Below are 23,158 nucleotides of genomic sequence, written 5' to 3' on the forward strand. Positions count from 1 at the left end.
TACGTAGCCCTTAATATTTTAACTAAAGGCATTTAATGTTTACTTTATGGTGTTCTTTTGGTGTAATGAGTTCATTAAAAAAAGCTTTTGATGCTAATTCAGAAATCTAATCTGTTCAGTGTCTTTCACATGCAGTTTTGATGCTAACTGACAAGCTGTAAGTTAATTAGCACAGAACTTACTAATGAGGATGTTAAAAATCTTCACTTTTGAATTATTTTTATATTGATGTGTTCTGGATAAATTGAAGGAAATTAATCTGCTGGTGTTGAGTATTCTTTGGTTTGCTGTGCAGATGCTTTTTGGGGGTAGGTGGGATCAGAGGAGGAAATAAATGAATTTTGCAATAAAAAAGGAGTTAAACAAAAAAAGCTTATCTTTTTTAAAACTGGGGATAACCCAAAATCAGTACGCTTAAAGTGCAGTTGTTAATTAGTATGGAAGACAGCTTCTTGAATTAATATGTGGTGTTAATTAACAGGAAGTCTGATGTTGTGTTGTAATTACGACCAATATTTTTGACATAATGAGTGACTGAAGGTGAATTTTATGGAGAACAGTTTGGTAAACACATTAGAACCTAGGTATGCTATCTGTTTGTTTCTTTAGGAAATATGGATCGACTCCTACGACTTGGAGGAGGAATGCCTGGTCTAGGACAGGTTAGTATCCAGATTGCCAGTAACCTTTTTTTGAATTTAGATTACAAGTTTGAATCTTGTTCCTCTCTGGAAAAATAACCATTTGAGGAATTATCGAATTACAATTACACAAATGTTATGTATAGTAAGTGCAGAAAAGTAAGCATATATTTTTGATAGATTATTTGTCTCATTGTAGAAGAGTACCTGCGTGTTTGCTGTAACAAAACATTGCAGTGTCCTCTTTCCCCTCAAAGTTTCACACTAACTTTAATTTTCCAAACAGAACTTATATTTGCTCACTTTTATCAAGAAGCAAGATCTTTTTATTTGTCATATATTATATATTCTGATCCATCTGGTACTGGAAAATTCACATGATTTTATAAACAAAATCTTCCACAATCAGTTAGCAGATGTTATTCTCAAACCTTTTGCGTGTACTCATGCTGCTGCGACAGGACTGTCACTTCGGCTGTATCACCTCAAAGTGAGATCCCAGATCTGCTCCAAAGTGTCTTTCAGCTCTCTGGATCAGGTTTGCAAGAGATTAAAAATCCTCCCACAGAAAAAATATCAGCAATAGAACATAATCACACCATTGGATCCAGCTATGGAATACACCACCTTTTTCACCTTGTCATTCAGATTAATCTTTCTGGTCTCTCTAGAAATGACAATTTCAGTCATGTTATTGACTTATCCATATTAACAGTAGTTGAGAAAGATGCCTGTGAATGTTCATACAACTGCTACCCACTGGTTTCAAACAGATAAATGAGAGCCATTTTAACAAATAGCAGTGTTGACTTTATTAGTGCTAGACGAGTTACTTGCTGTCATTTCTAAATTTATAATTCAGTCTTATAGTTTGCATATTATTTTAAAATACAATCTACAGCAAGTAAGAAAATTGTCAGAAAAAATTATCAGATTTATTCAGTCAACAAAGTAACCTAATGAATACATTGGTATATTTTTTAATGTATATATAAAATGCCTCAACACAAGGGAATGTTCCGATATAACACTGAAAGGAAAGCAAATTATCTCTCTGTTGTGAAGACATTACAAAGTAAATGTGCCATTACATAGAAGGCTTGCTGTTTTGCAAATGCATAATATAATATATTTCTAATACTTAGAACTATCAGTGAACTTCTGAAGATCTTAATGCATGAGCAAACTTTACAGATGAAGGTATTGTTTTGGCTGCCAAATTGCTGACGAGTTAGATGTAAAACTATTTTCCTTTTGACTTCATATTGTGAACTACATTTATCTCTCTCCATAGTTTCAATTATAGACTTGCTGCTTTAATATAATGTAACTTAGGATACAGACATTATTTTTCTCCCTGAAATGGAATATTTCATTGAATTTTTAGGACTAGGTTATTAGTTTAGGACAGGTATTGCTTTAGGTGATTGTGCAACTAATCCAGAGTATAGTGTATTGCCCAAAGCAGAGCTTTTGTTTTTAAAATTAACTTTATAGCAAGTATTTGCATTTTACACTTTCTTCCAGGTGCTTCTCAGTGAATACTGTTTAAAAATACTTTTTTAACACTATGCAATTGGAACACTTCTCCTGAGCCTCATTCTTTAACACAGTAAGAGATTCATAATTATTGTAGTTTTTCTTAGCCAGAAAATTAGGAAAAGAGACACATGCTGAATTTAATATATTTATTGTTACTTTGTTCTTGCAATGCAGCGTGGTGTAATGATTAAGGTGCTAGACTAGGAGTGAGGAAACCCAAGTTCTAGTCCTTGCTTAGGCATGAAAGCCAGATGGGTAACCTTGGGCCAGTCAATTCCTCTCAGTCCTAATCAGCACACCACTCTGCAAAAGATCTTGTTGTATCATGTATTGATAGCTTTCTTGTAAGAACAAGGTGACACAGATAATAATTAGACTCTGCAATCATGCAAAACAAATACTAGGGGGAAAAAAAGCTTCAACTTTGTTGTTTTCTGTCTCCTGTGGGAATCTATTTTGAAAGTGCAGTTATGTGATAAATAAATCAACATATTTTTAAAATAAGCAAGAAAATTGATAGCTATCAGCCTCCTTTGGTGTAATGACAGCATAATTAAAGTAATTTATCACGACTGACACCTTTTTATAAGATGGATTGTCCAAGGTTTGAAGCTAGTCCAATTTGTCCAGGAAGGCAGGAATCTAGAGGTAACTTGCATCTAAACATAGAAGACATACTGGTCGCCTAGAGCCTCTGATCCAAATGGATACTGTATTGCCATTCCACTTATTACAAAGCATTAAATCTTTTCAACAAAAGTAAAGAATTTGTTGACTGTTTCCCTTCATGCTGTGTCTCATGCTGTTCTAGAGGTTCTCAAACATTTGAGGCCAGATTTAGGGGTTTACAGACAATCAGAGAAATTGTCTCTTCCAGCTTCTGTTATAGGCATCCACTAAATCAAGTCTTTCCATGAGCATAAACACCTTAGGGGTGCAGCCTGCAGTATTTTCTTACATAGAAAAAATATTAATGTTTGGAAGTTTCTGAAATGCAATTGAACAACTGTAGAAATTAGTATTTGATAAAATGGGAGAAAAATCCTGCTCATAGAGGTATTGACGGTATTTTTTAGACTAAAACCTGAATAGAAGACCTTTGGAAAACCACAAAATTCCGATGCATTTCTGCTTGGTAATGCCCTATCAGCAAAATACAGAGATGAAATGATAAGTGTTAAAGCCACAGAAATCTTGGGGGGGGGGGAGTGATCATACAATATTGGAATTCATTATGCAAGCACAAGCAACTGAACACAGTCAACTAGAATCTTGGACTTTAAGAGAGCTAATTTCAATAAACTTAGAGCTTGGGAAGGATTCCATGGATGAGAATCCTTAAGGGGAAAACAACTCAAGAAGCTTAGGAAATTTCGAAAAGTGAGATTATAAAAGCCCAGTCTAGCACAATACCAATGAAGAAGAAAAATAACAACTCTCAAAAGAAACCAGCATGGCTGCATAAAGAACTCTCTGATAAATTGAAAGACAAAATGGATAAGTATAAAAAGTGGAAAGAGGAGCACATAACTAAGGCAGAATATCAACAAATAGCCCGAGCCTGCAAAGATGAAGTGAGGAAAGCTAAGGCTCAAAATGAACTAAAGCTTGCAATAGAAGTCAAAAATAACCCAAAAAAAGCTGCTTTCAACATGTAAAAAAGAAAAAAAAAGTTAAGGAAATGATTGGTCCATTAGTGGGAGAAAGTGGTAAGAAGGTGACAAGCAACAGGGAGAAAGCAGAACTACTCAACTCATTTTTTGCATCTGTCTTTACACAAAGGGAAAAAACAACCCAACCTATCAAAAACAGTACTGTAAAAAACAGATTAGAAACACAAGATAGGCAAGAAAATGGTAAGTGAGCACCTGTCCATCCTAGATGAGTTCAAATCACCAGGATCATATGGATTACACCCCAAGGTTCTGAAAGAACTGGCAGATGTGATCTCAGAACCACTGAACTATATCTTTCAAAGATCCTGGAACACTGGGGAACTACCAGAGGACTGGAAAAAGAGCTGATGTAGTTCCCATATTCAAAAAAGGGGAAAAAAATGGATCCAGGAAACTACAGACCTATCAGCCTGATCTCAATACCTGGGAAGATTCTGGAAAAGATAATCAAGCAACGAATTGGCGAACACCTAGAGGCAAACAAAGTCATTACCAAAAGCCAACATGGGTTTGTCAAAAGCAGATCATGCCAGACAAATCTTATTACATTCTTTGACCAGGTGAAAAAATTAGTGGACCAGAGGAATGCTGTGGATATAATTTACTTGGACTTCAGTAAGGCATTTGATAAAGTAGACCACAACCTACTACTTGATAAGATAGAAAAATGTGGGTTAGACAGCATCACCACCAGATGGATTCGTAGCTGGCTGATCGGCCGTACTCAGTGTGTGGTCCTTAATGGAACTATATCTACATGGAGAGAAGTGTGTAGTGGGGTGTCCCAAGGCTCTGTTCTGGGCCCAGTGCTCTTCAACATCTTCATCAATGATTTGGATGAGGGGATAGATGGGGACCTCATCAAATTTGCAGATGACACCAAGCTGGCAGGAATAGCCAACACTCCAGAAGATAGGCTTAAGATACAGAAGGATCTTGACAGACTTGAACATTGGGCACTATCTAACAAAATGAAATTCAATAGTGAAAAAAGTAAGGTTCTACATTTAGGCAAGAAAAACCAAATCTACAGGTATAGTATAGGGGGTACCTTGCTCAATAGTAGTAACTGTGAGAGGGATCTCGGAGTCCTAGTGGATAATTACTTAAATATGAACCAGCGGTGTGCTGCAGCTGCCAAAAAAGCCAACATAGTGCCAGGCTGCATTAACAGAGGGATAGAATCAAGATCACGTGAAGTGTTAATACCACTTTACAATGCCTTGGTAAGGCCACACTTGGAATACTGCATCCAGTTTTGTTCACCATAGTGTAAAAAAGATGTTGAGACTCTAGAAAGAGTAAAGAGAAGAGCAACAAAAATGATTAGGAGACTGGAGGCTAAAACATAAGGAATGGTTGCTGGAATTGGGTTTGTCTTGTTTAATGAAGAGAAGGACTAGGGGTGACATAATAGCAGTGTTTGATATCTCGGGTTGCCATAAAGAAGAGGGAATCAAGCTATTCTCCAAAGCACCTGAAGGCAGGACAAGAAGCAAGGGATGGAAACTAATCAAAGAGAGAAGCAACCTAGAACTAAGGAGAAAGTTCCTGACAGTTAGAATAATTGATCAGTGGAATAACCTGCCTCCAGAAGTTGTGAATGCTCCAACACTGGAAGTTTTTAAGGAGACTGGACAGCCATTTGTCTGAAATGGTATAGGGTTTCCTGCCTGAGCAGGGGGTTGGACTAGATGACCTTCAAGGTCCCTTCCAACTTTATTGTTATTATTATTATTGATGACTTTCACCAATTGTTTTTGTATCCCTCTGCCTTCTAAAATTCTGGACAATCAGAGGATTCAGTAGGGAAAGGGTAGTGGCATGTAGTATGGAGAGGCCCAGGAGGAAGGAGAAATTCTTGATTTTCTTACTAACAGGCCCCAATATGTGCAAGCTGGAACAAATATTTCTAACCATTTTCTTGAGCACTGGTTCTCCTCAGGGCTGTGTCCTATGTCCGCTACCGTTCACCTTGTTGACCCATGACTGTTGTGCGAGGTTTGCCACCAACCTTATTGTGAAGTTTGCAGATGATACAACAGTAGTGGGCCTTATTCATGATGACATGGGGGCTTACCGGAAGGAGGTTGAGGGTTTGGTGAATTGGCGTTAAGGAAAACAGGCTAGTTTTAAATACTGGAAAAACCAAAGAGATCATTGTCGATTTCAGAAAAGGCAGGCACAGCTGCACTTCTCTGTGCATTAATGACTCACCTGTGGAGATGGTTACCAGCATCAAATTCCTGGGCATGCAGTTAACAACTAGGCTGGCTTGGCCGCTCAACAGCGAAACACTGGTGAAGCGGGCACAGCAGTGCCTGCATTTTCTGTGTCGCATGAGAAAAGTACATCTTCCTTCCCCTGTCCTTACCACTTTCTACAGAGGGACAGTCGAGAGCATCCTGTCATATAGCATCACAGTCTGGTTTAAAAGCATCACTGCTTCAGACAAGAAGGCAGTCCAGAGAGTGGTGAGGATGGCTGAAAAAATTATTGGCAGTTCCCTCCCTTCCATCCAGGACATAGCTAAAAAGTGTTGCTTGAGCAGGGTCTGTAAGATTATCTGAGACACTACCCATCCTCTTCACGACCTGTTTTCATTGTTACCTTCTGGGAGGAGGCTCCACGGTATCAAAAGCAGAACATCCAGATTCAGTCACAGTTTTGTTCCATACAGTATTAACCTTGTGAATTCTAAATCTTCCTCCTTCCGTTATATATTCAAGATGGACAGTGATTAATATTTATATGTTACTTATATGTAAGGATGTAGGTCTATACGTATGTTATATATAGTATGTTTAAATGTGTGTTATATATGTGTACACTTTGAGAGCAAGCAACTAAATTTCATTTTTAATGTGTGCCATTGTTCCCACAGTAAAAAATGACAATAAAGTTTATCTATCTAATTGAGAAAAATGACACCATTTTTCTGTAAGTGGAGATAGATTCTAGAATAAATGCCACTGTTGTAAGATTCTGTATCATGAATCAAGATCACGTGAAGTATTAATGCCACTCTACAATGCCTTGGTAAGGCCACACTTGGAATACTGCATCCAGTTTTGGTCACCACGATGTAAAAAAGATGTTGAGACTCTAGAAAGAGTACAGAGAAGAGCAACAAAGATGATTAGGGGACTGGAGGCTAAAACATATAAGGAACGGTTGCTAGAATTGGGTATGTCTAGTTTAACGAAGAGAAGGACAAGGGGTGACATGATAGCAGTGTTACAATATCTCAGGGGCTGCCATAAAGAAGAGGGAATTAAGCTATTTTCCAAAGCACCTGAAGGCAGGACAAGAAGCAACGGGTGGAAACTAATCAAGGAGAGAAGCAACCTAGAACTAAGGAGAAACTTCCTGACAGTGAGAACAATTACTCAGTGGAACAGCTTGCCTCCAGAAGCAGTAAATGCTCCAACACTGGAAGTTTTTAAGAAGAGACTGGACAGCCATTTGTCTGAAATGGTGTAGGGTTTCCTGCCTGAGCAGGGGGTTGGACTAGATGACCTCCAAGGTCCCTTCCAACTTTACTACTATTACTATTACTAATATTGTAATAAAAAATTACAATTTACGTGTGAAAATAGATGTTGAGTCTCTTTTATCTGCTTATATGCAAGCTTGGATTTGGATTCCATCATCACTTACATGACTGTACAGGATTGTTAATTTGTAATATTAGAATTATCTGAGGATTTTTGTACCTTAGTACAGAGTCCCCAACCTTTTGGGCATCAGAGACTGGTTCACGGACCGGGGGTTGGGGACCCATGCCTTAGTAGGTAAACTTGGAAGGTGAGCAGAGTTGGTCTGGTTAGCATTTCTATAGTGGATCAGAATCCCAAGCTCTCGATTCAACTAGGATTTTGAAAAAACAAACCAAAACCCAGAAGTCTAGGAAAACCATCTACACAATAATGCCATGTAAAAGGCATGGATACAATCATCAAGAATTGAATAGCAGTAATACACATGCAGTAATGCGAATATCTATAGCTTGGGTGTAGGATAAGGGTAAAGTTCATTCTCTGAATCTGTGGGTTGGTTTCTGAACGTTTCGTTACCAGGCTAGGTAGCATCTTCAGCGGAATTTAGGAGATATCAGTGTCTGTTCTTCTATTTATAAGGGATTCAGGTGTGGGTGTGTCAGTAAGAGTCTTGTGATGGATCAGGTGTGAGTCATCAGTGGGAGTTTTATGATGGGTCTTGTGATGGAGAGGTTACCTCAGATCACAGTCATTGGGAGGTGAAGTGCTAGTGGGGGGGGGGCTTGCATGGGTTGTTTGAGGGTCGATGCTGTCTCTGGTGTGCTGTGCAGTTGATTTGGATTCCGAAGGGTTCTTGGGCTGACTGTGGGTCAATGTGTCCGTTGATGGAATTTTTTGTCACTAATACACATTATGTCGGAGGAACTATATATGTGACGTGTTAAGATTAATCTCTTTTAAGTAGAATATAGGTTGTTTGGTTATAAACTATATATTTTGCTATAATTATACATAGTGATTAAATGCATGTCCAATTGAAAGATGAGAATGAGATTTGTATGCCCATGATTGACTTGAATTGAAATTTTTTAATATATTTCTAAATTTAAAAGCAGCTTATATAAAATATTGTGGAATTATGACAAAAGTCTAGATAAACAATTCCAACATCCAGCATACACTTTTAGAATTAGACCCAAACTACTTTTGAAATTTCCTTGGTTTTTGAAAGCAATTTACTTTCTTAAAGAATTCCCATTGTTGCAAGGAAACAAAATAGTATACCTTTTAGTTGTGTAAACTAAAAGAAACTTCACCAGTATAGAAGGTTGACAAAAGGAGGTCTGAACATGTTAATTAGTACCATTTTGTGCCCTACCTTTCTGTTTCAAGGAAGCATATAGAAGTCAAAATCTGACCTGTTAACATGTTTTGGAGACCACCTGGATATTTTTGTGATACCCTTTGGATTTAGACTATATGTGGATATAGTTTTGCTGCTCGTGGCTATGACCTATTACATATTTCTGATTATCAGTTGAAGACTTGTGCATTCAAGCTTTAGAAGTGGGCATCCCCATATCTCTCTTTTTTGTGCCCAAGAAGAGGAGATACCCAACTAAGATAAGCCATGGTTTGTTGAATTTATAGTTTGCTTGCAGCTAAGTTCCCAGGACATTGATTTTGGATTGGACACTACATTTGAATATGACTATTATCTCCTGGAGAAAAGAGTTAACAATCTTTTAAAATAGTTTGTACTTTTTCTGACACTGAAGTGTATATTAAGGAAGGTAGGGTATGGGTGAATTTTTGAGAACTAAAAATGTTTTCGTGGATTGTATTTTTTTATGTTAAAGTTGTAATACATGCACAGTATTCTGCACTATTATTATTTTTTTGCAACATGCAGAAGAGCCAGTAATTCTCACTTCCCAAATAGGAGGTGTAGGTATTCATGCTTGTTCATAACCTTTATAATGAGCAGCATTAGAACCATTCTCCTGTTCTTACATTTGTTGGTATCCATAGTGTAACACAAAGCATGTGGGAGATAGGACATAGCTATACAATTGCAGTGCTCTCAGCAATGGTTCAGAATTTACCCATGTTATCTGGTAAATTTAAATTAAGTGTTCTTGCTGCATTTCCTCTTCTGAATTTTAAAATGTCATTTCGAGTGCACAATAGCACTGACAGCTGGTGACATGATGACGTGGGTGGGTAAATAACCCAGAGTAACACTGTATACAGCCCTCAAAAAGAGTAACTGAAATGCTAGCAAAGCCTGTCCTTCGATACAGAACACTATATCTTGTCATATTTGCTTAGTGCAACTTCAGTTCAGTGCTTTAAATGGTACCCAGGGGGAATAGCTAGAAAGGTAGATATTTTATTTTAAAAATGAGCATGGAGGAGGGGTGACCTGTCTCTTAGCCGTGTTAGCACTTCTACTGGAAATAAAGAAGCAAGAATTGCAAATAGCTATTTTGTTTGAATAATCGGCTTGCCAATTAGCCATCAAGTGCTTCCATCTGTGAAATTGTTGATCAGATGGGTTGGTTGGGACACTTCCAGATTAGGGCATTGTACATGGCACTTGAAAACTGTCACTTTGAAAGGTTTCAAGTGCTGCACTGCTTGATGCTGTAGAATTGATAAAACCTGTAGCACTTAAAAGACCTGCCACTGATCTAAAAATCTTGTTGAATCTACTACTGGTCTAATATATGTAGATCTTAACCCTGTAATCTAATTTCATTTTGGATTATGTAATAGTGATATCTTTTAAAAGGACTAAAGATAAAAGTCTGTTTCTTTTAATACTTCAAGATCAGTGTAGTAAGCTTGCTTTCAGATACTGCCTTGAGCCTCTCTTTTGAAAGCTTTAGGAAGTTTAATATTTTAGCAGTCTGATGGATTAGGAATTACCGTAATACCTTTTGCTTTACCGTTTATCTGCCTACAGATACATTTTGAATTTTTATTTAAATGTAGTGACATTTCTAAAGCTGTAACCTTTTATAAATAAGATTGGTCAGATTTAAAAAGTAGAATAAAAACATGCGCTAAAGAATATTGGTCCACATCTTTTCCTAAATAGGGTAGTTTCTTGAAAAATCTATATATATATATATAAATGTTATTTATAACTGCAAATTATAATGCAACTTATAATATGGCATAATTAATATTGGTCTTATTATGCTAAGACCTCTTTTCCTGTTGTGTACCTTTAAGTAAATTTTGAAAATGTGAAGCTGTGAATAGAAATTCAGTCTTGCTCCCCCAAAAAGAAGGAAACTTGTTTCTAGCTTACACATTTCTTCCGACATATTGGGCTAAGCCAGGGGTAGGCAACATTGGCTCTTTTATGACTCGTGGACTTAAACTGGCTCAGGAATTCTGTGAGTTGAAGTCCACGAGTCATAAAAGAGCCAAAGTTGCCTACCCCTGGGCTAAGCATATTGAGCTATCCTACACACCACAGATTTTTGAAGACGGGAAAAAATGCTTCTGCTTGACAGATGTGGACTGAATCCCTATCCTCATTAAACGTTTTACTATTACATTTAACTTCTTCAGTAATATAGTCGAGTTTAAATATCTTTAAAGTTTTCCGCCTGAAATAGAAATAATAGATATCTGTATAATGATCCAACAATGAAATCATCCGACAATAAAGGATAGACAACCACATGCAGCCTTTTTTTTTCTTTCCCAAAAATATAGCTTTTTAATGTGGCTTTGCTCAGAGGAGAGTTGCCATCATATCAACCTGTTTGCATTTCCACTTCTTAAACATTGACTCTTCCCCCTTTGGTTGCTGCTCTCTTGGTCATGCATTTTCTCTCAAATAATTCATATAGAGTATTATTTAGATTATTTTAAATCATAACATTCAAAACACAGACATAATCAATATTCCACATTCCTTGATCATAAGCTCTTTAAAGCATTGCAAATGTCTGTAGCTGTTCTGTTTTTAATGTTCTGATAACCTCGTGTATGGAAAATAGTTTTTATTGTACCTAAGAAGGAAATCTTATAATACCTTACTATAAAAAAAGATACTTTGTTCCAGTATTGTCTTCACTTCTTCCATCCTGATTTCTTTCATAAGTATTTTTTGACTGCTATAACGTTATTTAATCAACTACATAGTTTCTCACTACATTTCATAAAGTAGATTCTTTTATGGTTTTTACTTAATAGAGTGCAGATATCATTTAGTATAATCTCTTGGCCCAATTCCATGTTCAAGAAGTCCAATATATTCTGGATTGGTCTGGACATAGGTATTCTGGATCATTGCCAGGATCAGAAATGTAAATTAGAAAAGTGATCTTTGTTATTTTATATTCTAGTATGGAAGGAACATAACTGTCTGTATTATCTTTGCTGTTTAGCAGACTAGAATGAAATTGGCAGGCAGGGTGAAGGGAAGGTGGTATGTGCAAAATTGCATACAGGTTGATGCAATGATTTTTAAGCCATGCTAATTTTAAATATATGTAAATACTTAGCTGTCTGACTGAGACACACTGATGAAATTTGCAACCATAGTAGTCCTTACAATAAAAAGCTGCTAACAAGCTTGTAATGGGCAAAATTAAAAATATTTTGTGCAAAGAGAACAGGTGTTTGTAACAAATTATGATATCTGTTATGGCTGTTATGGTTGATTGTTGCTGGTTAAGATGGAAGTATAAAGGGTTAACTCATTTTTATATTACCCTTCATAAAGTAGACCAGCTTATAAGCCACATCAGTGTACAGGTAGTCCTCGACTTACAACTGCAATTGAGCCCACAATTTTGGTCATAATTTGTGATGGCCATACTCCATTTAATCCTCCAGGGAAAAATTGAAGGCAAACGAGGTCCAGGCAGAAGAAGAACATCATGGCTTCAAAATCTAAGGGACTGGTTTGGACAAAACTCAGCAGCACTTTTTCATGTCGCTGCTGATAAAAACAGGATCGCCAACATGATCGCCAATGTCCAATAACGGATACGGTACAAGAAGAAGAAGAAGAACATTGCTTGATGAGCCTTACAGTGGAGCAGAAGTTTAAGACTCTTATTTGGCCTACAAGTACTACTTCACACAAAAGCTGTCAAAATGATAGTGTTTAGATCAGACATGTCAAACCCGCGACGTTACATGACGTCGCAAGACATATCAGAACTTTTTCCCCATTGCCGGGTGCAGTTTCCTTGTGACGTGTCCGGCCTATGGGCCGGCAGTTTGACACCCCAGTTTGACAACCCTGGTGTGTTCTACTCCATATATTCATGTTACTAAAATTCTTCTTAGGTGGCCTAAGTACTAATAAAAATATAAAGTTTGTTATTTACTTCATTCTGTTTCAATGCTGTTCCATTCCTAAGACATATTGTCAATTGTGCCTAAAAACTTAAGAAAGACAGTTGCAATTTCTTTCACAATTAGGCACAATTGCAGTAACATGTTACCATTTCCTTTGTTAGGAAAATCATTTGTCCCAGACTCTTCTATTGTAAGTCTGCAGACTGTTGTGCATTTCAGAATACTTGTACATTTGATTACTTGTACATCTCCATGTAGTCATGTGTGCAATAACCATTAGATCATTCACAGATTACTTCTGGTATATAGTGCATAATAAACCGTATACATAATACAATTATTTTTAAGAGGAAAATGCCTCTTTTTGTGCCATCTGAAGTAGCACACACTCTCAATTGTCTGTAGGTGTAACAGCTGAAAATCTGTGCTCCAAGAGTTAAGTCAGCATGAAAGAATTCATTTCCACTTTAATGACCTAGCCTTGCTGGGTTAGGACGATGGGGAACATGCTTCTGACTTGCACTCCTATTGCCAATTAACACCTCCTATAACAGGTTGTCTCAGCTAGTCATTGAGGCAGAGGCAGTAGAAGTAGTTTACATGCATCTTGTTTTTCACACTAGTTGTTTAATACTCACAAAATTAAGTATTAAAAGGTTCCTATTTTTATTTTATTGGGTAAGAATAAACATGACAGTGTTGGATAGTTGTACATTTGCTTATGTCTGTTTTGTTGTGTTTATATTTTAAAGGGGTTTTAACTAAAAAGAACGGATGGAAATAATATTGGATCTAGCCATCTAATAATTTAGTTACAGAGGTCTCTTTTATAATGACATTTTAAAGAAGTGGACCACTTTTTCCACATTTAAAAACATTTTTTTAAAAAAAATGTAGCACGATTAAATGGGGAAGACTATTCAGTAGGAGTTTTAAGTGATTTTCTAGGTCTGTGGTTCTTTTTGTAGTTGTGGCTTTATTTATTTTCCATCATTTTCATTTAAAGAAATGTATGGTGATGTAAAGGGCAGTGCTCTAAAATGACACTTTGATTCATGATAAATCAGCAGGTATTCTAATAACATAATAAAACTGGCTAAATAATTGATACCAGTTCACACTAAGAGAAAGGTGGAGTAATATACCTAAAAGTGTTAACAAATTTGCTAAAAGGCCTGAGTAGATAACACTTTAAGGCGTTAGTTTTATGCTGTTAGAATGGCAAATGCCTTTTTTAACACTTAGTCAACAAGGGCTGCCCAAGGAAAAGTCACAGCTTTTATAGTTGGATTATATTTGAATGCTCATGAAGAAAAGCTCATTTTAACCTCACTGGATCGATTGTCTGATCTTGCTTCTATTAGATTTTTTTATAGAAACATTGCATATGTATTTTAAAATGCAAAAATGTTTTTAATTGTGAAAAACTACCTTAAATTCTGCATTAGCTAATAAGGAATGGCTAAAAGAAATGATTGATGCAGCTTATAACTGATGCAATTGCCCTGCAGGCAGGTCAGTTCACTGTCTAACACTTGGTAGACAGTTTAGTCAGAAAGAAGCATCTGTTTCTTTTCTTAAAAAGTATAATCAGGAATGATTTTCCTCACTTGTTTTGTATGCACTGGATACAAAAGAACTTTTTAAAAAACCATAAAGTGCTATTTTATTTTTGTGGCTTTAGTTGTAAGTAAACGATCAAATTTAAAGGCTTGCTTCGGTTTTAGTCTTTGGTGATGATGTTAGCACATTGATTCTCTGGGGATTCTGATGCATCTGGTATATCAGCGAAAAGTATATTTACTTTTCATCACCTTTGTAGATCACTGGTTGGAATGGAAAATGACAGGCAGATGTGGTTTGATGTATAATCTAACAATTTAATATACAAGCACTGTGCATCTTCCTTAATGTTGCCCAGTGGTAAACGGGAAGGGAAGGTAGGGGAGAAAACACGAGAACCTTCTACAGCTTGTGGTGTACAGATGTGCCATCTTGTGTATCTGTGAGCTTATACATAGGTACAGAAGAGTGTAAAATAATTCATCATTCTGTGGAATTAAGGGTGTCCAATGTATCTTGCTATTTACAAACCGTAGCGTTCTTTATTGTAATTTGGTAGATCGATATCTGTGTGTTTCTTCTAGTCCCTTAAAATAATTTGCTGTAAATTACTGTAGTAATTATTACAAAAGCAAAAATTATTTACTTTTAACTGTAAACAATTTACATGACTGAAGATTTTAAATACAGTTTTGTTTAAATAGATATCCAAAATTTTGCTTTAGAACAGTACCATAATGAATCAAATTTCTGTTGTTGCTCTGAAAGTATTCACTCTGAAATAGTAATATTCAGAAAAAAGTGTACCTATGATAGGGGTAGCAATTATGCTGTCTTATACAAGACAGCATATTTTCAAATGAATATGCAAATAGGCTGTATGGCTGAATTGGCACATGTAAGACTACTTAAAGAAAGCAAGCCTAGGGTAAAAGAATTGATTCTCAGTTGTATCTGAGATACATATACCAGTGGAATGGCAACATCCAGTGGAATTGATTCATTTGCCATTATTACATCCTGAAGATCTATTCTAATGATTGAGGAACCCTCAAGATTAAGCACTATAAATAGAATGAGATGTCCTATTAACCAAATAGTGTTGACTTATATCAAATGAAACTATCTAGTTTTTACTTGTTAATCATAATATTTGGCATAGGATTTTAAATCAACTAGTTGAATACAGTATATAGTGTATAGCATGTTAGGGAAATTTCTTTAGGAAATTTTGGAAGTTAGAAGAGGGAATACCATATAGTTGTATACTAACAACTTGTGGTTAAATTACGTAAGTCTTTGTTGACATCAGTGAGGGCAAAGCACTAATATTTAAAAACCCATAGGGAAAATGGTCTTTTTTTACTTAGCCTTAGGCAAATACACAAAATAACATAATAGTTCAGAAACTGGTATTAGCATGGGGTTATCTGTAACTTGTTAGAATGAAATATTAAAAGTTGCATTCTAAGTATTATTGAAAATAGTAATAAAAAGACCAATTCTGTGACAATTCCAGATTATTTAATTGTAATACTGCTTTTTTTCAGACATTAATTGAAAATGATGATTGTGTATAAAAGGAGGAAATAGAATTCAGTGTTCCAAAGTTCTGAGCAGTAATGTGGAAAGATTAAAATCGCTGAAACTTTGTTAGCAAATTTTCTGCTAATTTTATATTTTATAAAATTTTATATTTTCTAATATAGTCTTTCTTATATAGTCTTTCTATGCTTAATAGTTTTAAATATTACCTGTGCTCCCTATTAATGGTGCTTTACCATTAAATTTTCAGTTCACAAATGATGCAATTATTTTCATAATGACTATCATGAAACTTCTGTTTCATTGTACAGCTGTTGCCATGAACTGCTCTCTCATTGTAGTTTTTAGAGTAAGGTCATTTGCATAATTAAAAGCAGGACTTCTGAATTGTGGGCTGAATTCTTTGGATCTCCTGTAAATATCTTCATCTTTGAAAATTCACATATTGATGTTTTAGGCTAAATATATCTTCATTATATTTAAATAATTTAAATAATTTTTAAATATAATGAAGCAAAGTAATATAGTGTTAAGTAGAAATGCTTATTGCATGCTTGATATTGGTGATGGTGGGTTTCTGCGAAGTTATCCTTGGTCACAAACCACAATTAAAAGATTATTTTGTACTATTCTGTTATTATTCAGAGGAATCGCATAGTATTAATTTTGCAATGCTGTAGATAGCATTCTGGGCTTGAACAATACATAATTTTGGCCTTGGTCGTCATTCACACCTGGGACAATTGTGCTAATTTTTTATTAACTACTCATAAAGCAAAGAGCAGAGTATTTTGTTCACAGCTTTTCTGCCTAGGGATTGGAGATCCATTTTTTTCTCTCACTGCACCAATGGATCTGCAAAATGCTCTTGTAGCCTTTTTTCAAGTTCTCTTTAACTAAAAACTGATGAAGCAAAGGGAAATTGTGTTTGTGTTGGTGCCAGTTAATCATGTTAGCCTAGCAGCATTTATAGTCACACCACTGTAAGAAACATGTAGTTAATTGGAGATTGTGTGTATGGGAGAGGGAGAGGAAGAAAGAGCAGTATGTATAATTTTTTATTATTATTCTGGCTAGCTAAATGCTGCACAACCAAATAGATTCGAATGGAACTGAGAGATGTATAAATAATAATCGGCATTGTATGAATGGGAGCAGGATCTATGTAATCCTCATAGGTGCAGGGTCAGTACGAAGAATAATAGGGTTCACATATTGTGCTAAGACATAATGTGACATGTAAGGTTTTGGCTTAATATATGGAACAAACCATTATGCTTATTCATCAAATCATGGGACTGGGGTATTGCAATGTGTGAAATCAACTCGTGACTTGCTGAAAAACACTCATGAGTTTATGACAGATGCAAAGTTTCAGTTAGATCTTCTAATTCATGAGTGTCAAACTCGCCGTATCACGTGACGTGTTGCAACGTATCATGACTTTTTTCGCATTGCCGGAGCTGGGATGGGCGTGGCTTCTGCATGATGCAGCCAGCCCGCGGGCCAGCAGTTTGATACCACTGTTCTAATTCATACTTCAGCAACTTACTAAGCTTGTTTTCATATATGCAAGGGAGGATATTGAGTGTTTCACATAGATGGAAATAACCACAATAGTCTTGAATTATTCATATGAGTCTTTTTAAATGGTCAGGGAAGAAAAAATTGAAACTCTTCTATATTAAGAGTAGGGGTTTGGGATTGCTGCTACCATTTTTGTTTCAAAATTCTGCATTTAATAGAACCAAATGTATTCATGCAGTGTTTGATTAGATGATGCACATTTTATATATAAATTAGAATTGTGTACATTATAGAGTGTTGTTTCTTTATTTAGGGACCTCCTACAGATGCACCTGCAGTTGACACAGCTGAGCAAGTTTACATTTCTTCGCTTGCACTTCTAAAGGTAAATTATTGTGTGTGTTTTTAAGTATTGTGCAAAGCACTGAATATAATAAGCGGGATGCTTCTACCGTGTCTTTTATAAAAAATTACATTTTCTGAAGTATTTAAAAATCAAGTAAGAGAAATGGAAAATCAGAAGCCCTCCAGGTATTGTAGAACTACAACTTCAGAAATACTACCAATGGCAAAGGATGCTGAGAGTAATGTGGTCAAGCAACCTTTCTGATACAATCATTTGTCATATTCTTACTTCCATTTAGTTTTTCCTCCTGTGCCCAATAAAAATTGCTCAACACTTAGCATTTAATGAATATGTTCAGTTCTCATTGAACTCTTTATGGGTTCTTTGTCCTCCATTTTTCTCTCCACTGTATATTTTAAGTGGTTGATGATATACTGGTAAGTAGCTTTAATTTTACTACTATGGGCAGCTATCTGTTCCATGTCTATAGATAGTTTACACATAACTTCTAAATGTGATGTATTCAAATGAAGTCATGGTTTTTAAAACTCTTTAGAAATCATATTAAAAAAATCAGATTGAATGTAATTATTTACATTTAGATTACTATATCAGTCTTTATTTATTGAAAGGTTTAATTGCAAGGAAGCATTAAAGTGTTAATATAGTAATACATTGAAACCTTGGGAGAATGAAAATGTTTTTGCTTGATGCTCGAAGGAAAATGCAATCTGAAATGAAAATAAAGTGTTTATCAAGAAGTGAGGATGCATTCCAGTGTTGGGGTTCCTAGAGCGAGAAGAGCAAGAGAATGAGATTTAAAGGAGAGCATCAATAGAACCATAAATAAATTGAGAATCCATTTTAATTGTATAAACCTGGCATGATATGACCAATATAACTAGTTTTGTGATAATATATGATACAAAGTAAAATTTTAGTGCTATCTTTATAAACCCCACTATATGACATATGTTACATGACCCTAAATGAGAAGTTAGCAGAACATGAATTATGCTAATTAATCTGTTGTTCTCAAACCTGGGCAATAACTGATCAAAGAGGAGAAAAGCTATTTTATAGTTAAAAATGACACTTGTAGTATAAAAGCAGAGGGATTTTTTTCCCCCACCAGTATCTCACTGTTCTGTGTTGTGCTCTTCGGAGGTCTCCGGGTTTTTTTTCCCAATTGAGATATTTTGAGCATAGATTTTGTAGATTGTTTTATACAAACAGAACTAATAGGCATTGGAAGGAATCATATATTTTATAAAATATTCTTATCTTTTTAAAGGCATCATCTTGTAAAATACAATCAATTCTCATGCCATCCCATTGTCTTATGCTATCAGAAACTTTATTTCTCTAATAATAGCTTACTATGAATCATTGTGTAAGACAAGTGATACTATAGTATTTTCAGAGAAAGCTGCTTTTGGCCTTATAGCTCTAAAGATATGAATATATAATAGAAAAGAAATTTAAAAACCACCAGAGAATCAAGCATCTGTTCTTTAAATATTATTCAGTAAAATTCTGATCTTTCCAGATGTTGAAGCATGGTCGAGCTGGTGTTCCCATGGAAGTTATGGGACTCATGCTTGGAGAATTTGTTGATGACTACACTGTCAGAGTGATTGATGTGTTTGCTATGCCACAGTCAGGAACGGTGAGTTCTTTCAGTTAGCACATGTGCTATAACACTGTTATAATCGTACCTCAAAAATGTTCCTCCCCAACATGCTTAATTTTTTTGAAGAAAATATTCATACATGTGGTACATTTATCCAAGCTTATAATAATGTGATGCTCTATGTTCAGTATAACTTTTCCAGTCATAAATAGCTATGTTGTTTTGTAACTAGATGTTATCAATTACATGAAGCATTAAGGTGTATGGTAAACAATAGGTTCAATCTGCCAGCCGCAAACAACCAGACCCACACTTGAAGATTTCAATTATTTTTTTCATTGCTCAAACCTATACACAGGATCTTCTCAGACCGACAGTTTGTACCTGGTTGAGACTAGATAAGGTTGAACGGCATTCAGGGGAGGTTTTGCTTACGTAGGGATTCTAGACTAAGTCTGCTTTTGACTCCTCTCCAAGTTTATTCTTTTCTTCTAAAATGTACTTTAAAAAATTTTTAAATATTACATTTATAAACTTGGGATATTAATTAAAAAGCTGGATTTTGATGTGAAAGCTACTGGCTAAGTTTGTCGTAAACAGTAGTGATTTACTTTTTGAATTGCTCTCAAAGCATGATTACAGTAGACTGGATACATGATAAGGGATGAAGTTAGTGATCTTGGACAAAGCAGTCACAGCTCACTTCATAGAATCTTCTAGGCTTAAACTGCTGTGCAGTCCTGAAAGAGAGCAGTGAATGCAAATGAATTAAATATGTTTGTTAACAGAAATATTTTTGTGATTTCTGATATTTCTCTTTGTTAGTAGATTATATTATTACTGTCCTGAATCGGTCATGAAAGTTTATTACTTGTACCTAAAATTGCCTTTGTTAATCTGCTTCCAAATGCAGGGAGTGAGTGTGGAGGCAGTTGATCCTGTGTTTCAAGCCAAAATGTTGGATATGTTAAAACAAACTGGAAGGTTAGGATTTTCTTTATTGACTATAAAAGTACGTTATAATAACAGTCAAATCCTCTTGATTTTCTGTCCTATCATTTACTAGTGTTTAAACATAACTTTGTTCCTTCTGAGTGATTTATATGATAGATTGCTTACATTTAATAATTAATATATTGTCAAAAGCCAGCTAAGTATTTTCAGATTCCCATCACTGTTTTTCTTCAGTGGAACAATTACAATATTCAATAAGAGGTTACATTTCTGTATTAACACTATATATAAGGGGCAATTAACCACCCTTTTTCCAACTTTTTAACCACCGTTCTGTATAACCAACAAAGATTATTTGGAGAAAAAAACATTCAGATATTTAAAAAAAAAAAATCAGGACTTCGTTTGGAATGTCTCAACAGTTGCCATCTTTGTGCTGAAATTTGTATACCGATATAAAAGCTTATAAGAGTTAACGTTAACAAAAGACTTGACCATCAAACAGAACAGTGCAAATTGCTTTTTGAGCAAATCTTTACTTCTGGTTTAGTTGATATTTAATCTTTTGATATCGTTTGATCCTATCAACCATGCTTGAAACAGATATTCTGGGGTGAAAAGCCAACTTGGCTCTAGTGTGTTCAGAGGTGATATTTCCCAAAATGTGGATGGGAGGTGTGGCACCAGGATGAAAAACTGAGAGCCTGATCTGCACTTTTTACTACACCTCCCTTAACGCTAGCACTTCTTCACCACATTTTCATGTTTTTATTATAATGTGGTAAGCATAAATATAAATGTTTCTACTGGCACTTTCTTTTACCTTTTTATTTTCTTACCCTTCTATAAATTACATTGCTGCCTTTCATAGGTCCTGCTGCAAATAATTGAATTTCCCAATGCCTCCTTTTTTCCAGACCTGAGATGGTTGTTGGCTGGTATCACAGTCATCCTGGTTTTGGCTGTTGGTTGTCGGGTGTGGATATCAATACTCAACAGAGTTTTGAGGCCCTTTCAGAAAGAGCTGTGGCAGTAGTAGTGGATCCCATTCAGAGTGTAAAAGGAAAGGTATGTGCTAGTTTATATTAAAGGGGGGAAATGCCTCTTTTAATGTTTTTTTAATCACATCTTGAGGTTTATAGAAAATGTTCACTTCCTTTAATTATTTTCTATACTTTTGTTCTTGAAGAACTCTTTGATCTTTATGGGTAAGTTAAAAAGAAGCTAAAAAAACTTCGCAACATAGTAGGCATTTCTATTAAGTCCAATACAATTTTTTTTCTTAGGGTCAAGATTATAAATACAATTTAGGTAGGTAAAATCTTCAGTCTTTTCAAAATGAAATAGCAGGTCAAATTAGATTAAATCTTTCTCTAGAGATATATAATCGTTTTTTTTTTCCTTGAAATGGAATAGGATGCTTTTTGTATGTTCTCCAAAATAAAAATTTCCTTAACAACTTTGCAACCATTCACATTTTAGGGTAAGTTTGCGGATGAATGATTATGCAAAATCCTTATGAAAAGAGATTAACTTGCAAAGCATATTGGGTTATAGTTTGTCCTTTGTTGAAATCTCTTTTGTTCTTGTTTGATTCTTTTTTTATTTCTTTCTAGCCCCATATGCCATTTTCCTATTTCCTGCCTCATGACAGCAGGGAGCAGCTCTATTATCACCTTCACAGAGCTGTCTGCAAATGTGAGAGGCAATTCGATTTTGCTCAGCCACAGGGAGAGTGGATTAGAAAAACTACAGAACATACAGAAATTGGCTAGGTGGTTACTGGTTTAAAATACTGCTGAGGTGTTTTGTTTCAGCATGCTTTCCTATTGTATTACAGAATAGTCATTCAATTAATATGTATGACATTTGTGCAATGTTATAAATATTTTAAGTATTTAAGTTTTTGTGTTAATGGATCTGTGATCGTAAGCTGGTTAACCAACTATAAATGTTGCCACTTTCTTGATAGGATGAAATGATCACTTGTATGAGTATAATAATAGCAACATATGGCCAAGTTAATTGTTAATTTTCTTTTCAAATGTCAGCATATTTCTGTATATGTGTCCAGTTAACAATCCCTCTCCCCAACAAAAATTCTCAAATGAGGTGACTTAAATATGTAATTGTAAAATACAAAATTATGCTTAGCATTTCAGATTGCAGGGATACTAAGAAAGGAGGAAAAAAATCTAAGGCAGAGAAATTACAGTTACTTCTATTGTGCTCAGCTTTAAAATTTCTCCTATGATGCAAAACAATGCTTTTTTTTTACTATTACAGAATACCCATTGATTCATATAAAGGTTGACAACTACGGCGAGGATTTAGGCATTGTGGAAGTTTTTATTCTGTATTCCCAGCATTTTTTGTAATTCACTAACTTTTCTTGATAAGTCTGTCTAATATAATCCCATCTCATTAGACACTTTTATAATTGATTGGATACATTTATAGTTGATTGGGCAAGCTTTGGTTTTTCTCTGGAATTCTTAAAAAGCTAATATCTATATTTTCTAAAATTGAATTTAATCTTAATAAGAGAGATGTGCTTATAGTTAGGAGAATGGGTTTTACAAGTTTTTCATAAAGTATCTCCTTTCCTAATGAATCAGATTAATACTTGAGAATATTCTCCAGCTCCTTTGTGCACCTGAATACTAGGTAGTTGCTGAAATCAGGAGTATTTTTGCCTAACCTACCTTGATGTGCCAATGTTTCTGACAAGGCCACAGACCCTAGTGTACATTATTGCTCTGAAGTTTTATATTTAGTGTGTTATCACTAGAAACTTCAGAACTTGGGCCGGAATGTTGCAGTGAAAATGCTGATGTGTGCTTCTACGTATGGTGCGAGGAATGTTTTAATTACCTATTCACTTTCGATGTTACCAGATA

The 23,158-nt window shown here is 35.3% G+C and overlaps 1 protein-coding gene across 4 annotated transcripts in view; it reads left to right on the plus strand.

Annotated features, from left to right (window-relative positions):
• The window catches only part of PSMD14 (proteasome 26S subunit, non-ATPase 14), a 62,856-nt gene that overhangs the window by 8,927 nt on the left and 30,771 nt on the right, over window positions 1-23,158 (plus strand). For all 4 annotated transcript variants that reach the window (XM_039332227.1, XM_039332228.1, XM_039332229.1 and 1 more), the window contains exons 4-8: window positions 610-662; window positions 17,639-17,710; window positions 19,221-19,340; window positions 20,218-20,288; window positions 21,176-21,326. In XM_039332227.1, coding sequence (XP_039188161.1) covers window positions 615-662; window positions 17,639-17,710; window positions 19,221-19,340; window positions 20,218-20,288; window positions 21,176-21,326 — 462 coding nt within the window. In that variant the 5' untranslated portion in view covers window positions 610-614. The remainder of the gene's footprint in view (window positions 1-609; window positions 663-17,638; window positions 17,711-19,220; window positions 19,341-20,217; window positions 20,289-21,175; window positions 21,327-23,158) is intronic.

Source organism: Crotalus tigris, unplaced genomic scaffold, assembly GCF_016545835.1.
Source record: "Crotalus tigris isolate CLP2741 ecotype Arizona unplaced genomic scaffold, ASM1654583v1 scf7180000024457.371407, whole genome shotgun sequence".
Lineage (NCBI taxonomy): Eukaryota > Metazoa > Chordata > Lepidosauria > Squamata > Viperidae > Crotalus > Crotalus tigris.